The sequence below is a fragment of the Trachemys scripta genome, chromosome 6, assembly GCF_013100865.1.
Source record: "Trachemys scripta elegans isolate TJP31775 chromosome 6, CAS_Tse_1.0, whole genome shotgun sequence".
Taxonomy (NCBI): Eukaryota; Metazoa; Chordata; order Testudines; family Emydidae; genus Trachemys; species Trachemys scripta.
Window position 1 is genome coordinate 65,510,949 of NC_048303.1, and position 6,699 is coordinate 65,517,647.

Genomic DNA, 6,699 nt, shown 5'->3' on the forward strand with positions numbered 1-6,699 from the left:
TCCCAGACAGCTGTATTGTCTTTCTTTTTGTAGAGTCCCTAGAAAGACGAGTTCTGATTGAGGCTTTTTTATGCTACTGTAATATAAGCAATTAGTAATAGTAATTGTGGTGATTATTACTTGAAGAGTCTTTACATATTAGATCAAACACAACTGAGTTTCAGTGAGTACCTGAATTCTCGCATATTCCCTCTTGTGGGTTCTGGGCCCATGTACCAACCTGCACAGGTAATCTCATAGTTGTACATTATTGGTCATAGTCTCTAGTAAGTTTTGTAACTGATTAGTAGCTAGGTTTCTAAGCCTAAAGTATTAAAGCTTGGGAGGGACCAAAGTCATGGTCAGTAATTAAACCTGGAGGTGTGCTTGCATAATTATGAAGGCTTTAGTTCCTTGCTTATTCTGGGAAGCCTGTTAATACAACTATTACCAGTGCATTTAAATTTAGGACCAGATTTTTAAGATACTTTAAAAATAAAGAAAATTCTTGTACATTCAGTCTTTTTACAACTATTACATGAAATGTGTTCTGTCGGCTTAAGGAGAATGGTATTCATAACGTAAGTGGCCCAGAGGTCAAATGCTAATGATTAGTCTGAGGTTCTAAAAGTCTCCTGTTTGTAGCATTTAGTTTCCAAGGTACACTTAAATTTTGTGTGTTTACAGGCAGATTCTGGGCCATCGGATGAAGCAGCCTTGATCCTTCACAGAAAAGGATTTGACTGTAAATTTTCAAACAAAGACACAGGGCTATTATGCTCTACTACTCAGGGAAAGGTATGTTGAAATATTAGAGGATTTTTAGCTTACAAGGTAATTTTTGCATACATGCTTAATTTAAAATGCTTTAAAATAGTTATGGTATGAATTCTGGTTGAACAATTATTTATTTATTTTTTTAAAATGCAGTATGTTCAGGATGCTTATGATTTAATGTTTTTGAAAGCCAAGTAACATGGTCTATATTTGACAACTATATGAAGATTCTGATGTGTGTAGATTAATTTGGTATTGGCAAGTAAAAATACCCTAGTAAAACATTGCCATAAACTTCTGGGCTGGAATTCAGTCTTATTAACTTTCTGTAAATATGATTTCAAATAGTAGCTTTTTGTTTAAAATGATTTTACTACAGAAATACTTATATTATGCAGTTTTAAATGTATTTGTCTTCTGCACATATGATTAGTTAACATAAATATGAATTCTCTCATGTGAATGCTGCCTTGAAGGTTGCAGCAAACAGCATAGCAACCCAAGCATTTCTATCAACTTCTCTGTGTCTCTGGGTACTTGTATGGCCCACATCTCTGTGGTATCTGAACACTTCACAAACATTAATGAATTTACCATCTCTGATTCTTTGATTATGTAATCAGATTTGGGTGGGTGGGTCATAGAATTTTGTCTGGTGGTAATGAATCCATAAAATTCACAAAGTAGGTTTACTCCAACCTGGAAGTAGTTTACTGAAGGATTGTCTGGAAGGTTAGTAGAGCAAGATTAAATGTTTTCTTGGTTAAAATTTTCATTATAATATTGCCAAACATAATGGCTATAATAAAACCTCCTATGTATTGATACATTTTAATTAGTTGCTTTCAAATGTGACACAGTGACTGGTGTCTAATGGGTTCTTTCTAGCATAACTTATAACATTTTAAATATGGTCAGTTAGGAATTTTCAATGACTTTGGTGTTATGATTCTCTGTCATGCATGCTGTTACCTGTAATGAGATGTGACATAATGATCATTATAACGGCTTAGAATTAAGTTAACTTAGGGCTTGTCTACACGGTTCTGCAGTGTGCAGTAATTACAAATGCAATACAAGTTTGAAAGCCAATTTTACAGTAACTAACGGCTTATCTACATGATGCAGCAATGAACACTGTGTCACACACTAACTGGCCTCTGTTGACCTTGCTGGTGCATACTAAAAGTTCCTTAGTGCACATTCAAACATCACTACATTAATGCATAGTGGGGAACTTGTAATGCACACCAGCAGGGTCAATACGGGCCAGTTAGTGTGCAGTACTCTAATGTGCATTAGAATTTATACAGCCATAGTGCGCATTGCTATATCATGTAGACAAGCCCTTAGTTACTTTAAAATTGGCTTTCAAACTTGTATTAAATTTTCTAAATATCATTGACTTTTATTTAATTTTGTATTTTTCAGATAAAGGTGCACAAACTTTTTAATAAGCTAATCGTTGAAAGTCTTATACCTACATCTTTATCTTTGATGCATTCGCCTCCAGATGCCAGAAATATTAGTGAGATCAATATGAGTTCTATGGAGATAAATACGTTTCGGATTCGACTGAGATGAAACCTGGCTTTAATATTCATATAGTGAAGAGGAATCTGCAGTTACATTTCCTCTAAGTTTGACGTGCAATAAAGAAGCACATTGTTATTCCAGCTTCTGGATACTGTGAGAAAACATGCATTCTATAATTATTTTTTTGACCAACACAGTGAATAGCCATGTTGCAAACAACTTTTTTGTTTTTACATAAAATACCAACATCAGTATAAGTTAACGCAACACATGAAGAAATTTCTAAGGATGTTAACCTCTCGACAACAAATTGAATCTCAGGTTAAATGATAATTAATGGTTTCTGGGGATTTTTGTTTTTGAAGGGAGAGGGAGTGGGATTAAATGACTTGTTTTGCTGAGCCTTGATTAATTTATATACAAATAATTGCAATGTTGAAATCCCTAATAAAGCTTGGAACTTAAATAGAATAAAAAGCTCTTGTGTAATAGCTAATGTCCAAATATTTGAAACCATTTATATAAGTGACAGTAATCTCAGTTTATTCCATATTGAATTTCAATTTATTCTATGGGATGGAGATTTGAATTCTGTGGTAAAGTGAAAGACGGGAGACTTTGTCTTGTAAGTGATGGTAGTTTTTAACACTTTTTGCCCTACCATCACTTTGTGAATTTCATAGTTTAAGAAAAGAGAGATTTTCAAATTAATCCTGCAATGGAAAATTATAGAAATATTTAATAAAAGTCCCATTTTGTTACTTGACACATTGGGATATGTGCAATTATTCCATTATCATATACAATAAAAAAGTAAATCTGTAATAATCATGAATACAAGATTTTTTACAAAACTCATTTGGATACTGATGTTCTCTGAAATGGGTTTTCTATATCAAGATTACCATATCAAGATAAATGTGCCTTATTTTTTAATGTGTCCCGTTACTATTTTACTGTCCACATCACTGTTTTGGGGGAAAGAGTAGTTTATATAATACTTAAACTATGTCTCTTCTATTTGACCATGCTGGCCACACTCTGATCTATGTCCTCAGGCACCAAATTTGTGCTGTGTTGTTCTGAACATTTTGCCTATTTGAATGTACTGAAACAATGTCATAAAACAAAATATTGGAAGAATAAGGAATATTGTAATATTCAAATTCAGCCACTGTCAAGGAAACTGCAACTTGATGCAGAGAATTGATAGTGTATAAGACATAGTTTGCAAAACCCATCATACAGTGTATTTGCATTTCACAGATTGTAGTAAACTGTACATTGAGAATCACGTGCCTTTATTTTAAAAATGCCACTCTTCAAACCTAATAATCATGCTTACATATGTTGCCAATGTTCACCTTATTGAGGAATAGCATCTTACTCCTCTCACTTCATTTTCACCATATCAAGTATTTTGCATTGAGTGCTGAAGCCATGTGAGTATAAAAATTCTATTTCCCTGAATACAGCTACTGTTTACAATTAAAATATACTAATTTGTGTCTGAGTATTATTCCCTTTACTGATCTTCCTTAATCTTTGTACCTCTGACTTCATTTTGCTTAGGCTTTATTTATGCATCCATCAGTGATTTTCTTTAATATTAACAGATGATAAATCCTCTTAACTGAAAAAGACGTACTGTCTGCTAACTCTAAAATTGACTGCTGTACTATTTTAATTAGGTAATTTTGGTGCTGTGGTATATCAATTTATATCTTGTAGCCATACATCCAACTTCAAACATAAAATTAAATTACCTACCTTTTTTTTTTTTTTTTTTTTTTTTTTTGTATGTACTGTCATGGTTTGGATCTCTCTTTATCATGATTGCATAATTCATAATTTAGTTCAATCTGCTAAATATTTTGTACTTAAGAGTAGAATATTTAGCAGAATCTGGTGTGAATTATGTCAAGGATATATTTACCACTAACCATTTATGAAAAGTGAGAATTATATTTGAGAGTATATAGAACAGAAAATTGATGTTTTCATGCAATAAACATGTACTGTAAGTTTTCTTCGTTACAGTATTTGAATTTTTCTCCCTTTTTAGTTGAAATTTACAGTCTTTAGGCTTACCAGCAGAAAATTGTAGTAACATTTTCTATTTTTGTTGAATATGTAGATGAGAAATCTTCAGAGCACTCTGTGCATTCTGTGGAAAGAGGATATTCAAAATAATGTCTTAAATTCTGTTAAGCAGAAAATTTAAAATTTTGATGCAATAAATTTTAAAGTATTCTTGCCTGTTGGACTTGTTTCCAAAAGATCTGTTTCAATATAATTAAACAATGTATTGTATCAGTTTTTCATTTGTTACCACCTGTACAATTATAATGCCTGAATACTTCTTAACCAGCAGACTTCTGCTTTGTTCTAGTAATTTAAATTTTTTTATCAGAGGGAAAAACTTAAATGCATTCTGTTTAAGTTATAAGTTATGGTAAATTATGACTTTGAGTCAATTTGGGGCCCAATGTTGAACTCCTAATCTCAGTCAAAACTTCCACCAAAGTCAGCAAACAGAGATTTTGCCTAGGTGATCAATTCAAGATTGGGCTCTTGCTTTTTTTCCATGCCTCCTGTGAATGGTTACCCAATACTTTAATTGTATTATTGCAGTTTTGGTGACATTTTTGGTTTTCTGTGCATTCAGTATATATACACCAATTAATCATGTTCTTTTACATTTTTTCTAATTTTCATAGCTGCACTGGTGGTTAAGAGATCCAAGCATCCTTATTTTCCACAAATATGGATTTAAAGAAAATGCTGTTCAAGATATGGTTTCAAACATTGTACTTACTTTCCAGACCAGAGTTGTACCTGTATTGAGATTTTTTTACATTCCCTTATCTTAAATGTCTTTGATTTTTCTTGTTCATTGTGTCTCTGAAACAAACTGATTTAAATGGAAGGTTTTTGATATTTTCTCTTGGAAGGTTTTATAACTTTTTGGGGAAATGAAATATAAGATCTCTAATAAAAGATAACCTTATGGTGATATGCTGTCTGTGTCATCAATGCCTTGACCACAGTTGATTAAAAACAGAAAATATAGGTGCTTCAAAAAGGTTGAAGCTTCAGTAATGTTTGATGGGTATAAGGATTTTCTGTTGTGAAATGCATTGCTAGTGAAGGACATCTGGGGCCTTTCATTTTCGGTTTTTATTTTGTTTAAAATTTCCCAGGAATGTATCAGTGTTTGTTACAAACATTAAACACATGAAAATCAGTGCAAAAACTAACTTTACAGTTTTCTGGGTAAATATCACTCTCTTCTCCTGATTTTTTTTTTTTTTTAACTTTTGAAAAAATCCTTTCGTTGTAAAACATCAGATGATTTTTTTTTTTTGACCCATTTTGACATGAAAAGTAATTCACTAACTTAGATTCGCTTTGCATGCTGATAACTATCCTTGCTATCTATAAAGCTGGTAATATGTATGTGGTGGACATGGGATTAACAGCAATATGGACACCAACACTCGAGTCTTTCTGGGACTTGTGAGCCAACACCCTCTTTTGGAAGGAGAAATGGTATGTCAGTAACTTGGTTACAGAGTCTTCGTCTCTCTTGGGGCAGGCCTGGAAATGGAAGAGGTGGAGGAGGCAGCATGAGGAGATGGTGCTCTTATCTCCCTCACCTGTTCTCCTTCGGGGTCCACTCTGGGGGAGAGAAGGTGGCACAGTACACTGAGTGGCCCAGGCTGCCTAGCATCCATGTCTCCTGGAGCAGGGAGATGGGGCTGGGGAGGGAGTTCTGGCACTTCCAAAATATGATGAAAATCAGTTTAAAAAAAAATGGCTTGTGTGAAAACTGGGAATGAAATTGGTAAAAATAAATAAAAACTGAAAATGAAGGGCCTTGAGGAGGAGGTCTCATTCCTTATTCTCTGGTGCCAAGTAGATAAAAGATAGATACTAACTTCAGAAAACTAAATATATGCGACTTCTGACCAAAGAAAATGAGAAAAATACTTAATTCAAAAGGAGAGGCTCTGTAATATCATAGAATCATAGAATATCAGGGTTGGAAGGGACCTCAAGAAGTCATCTAGTCCAACCCCCTGCTCAAAGCAGGACCAATTCCCAACTAAATCATCCCAGACAGGACTTTGTCAAGCCGGGCCTTAAAAACCTCCAAGGAAGGAGACTCCACCACCTCCCTAGGTAACCCATTCCAGTGCTTCACCACCCTCCTAGTGAAATAGTGTTTCCTAATATCCAACCTAGACCTCCCCCATTGCAACTTGAGACCATTGCTCCTTGTTCTGTCATCTGCCACCACTGAGAACAGCCGAGCTCCATCCTCTTTGGAACACCCCCTCAGGTAGTTGAAAGCAGCTATCAAATCCCCCCTCATTCTTCTCTTCTGGAGACTAAACAATCCCA

At 34.2% G+C, this 6,699-nt stretch overlaps 1 protein-coding gene across 1 annotated transcript in view; it reads left to right on the top strand.

Moving 5' to 3' along the window:
- The window catches only part of MAN2A1 (mannosidase alpha class 2A member 1), a 209,014-nt gene extending 203,706 nt beyond the window's left edge, over positions 1-5,308 (top strand). Inside the window, exons 21-22 of the mRNA XM_034773035.1 lie at positions 667-777; positions 2,188-5,308. Of these exons, the coding sequence (XP_034628926.1) occupies positions 667-777; positions 2,188-2,340 (264 nt within the window). The 3' untranslated portion in view covers positions 2,341-5,308. The remainder of the gene's footprint in view (positions 1-666; positions 778-2,187) is intronic.
- The last annotated feature ends 1,391 nt before the right edge of the window (positions 5,309-6,699 follow it).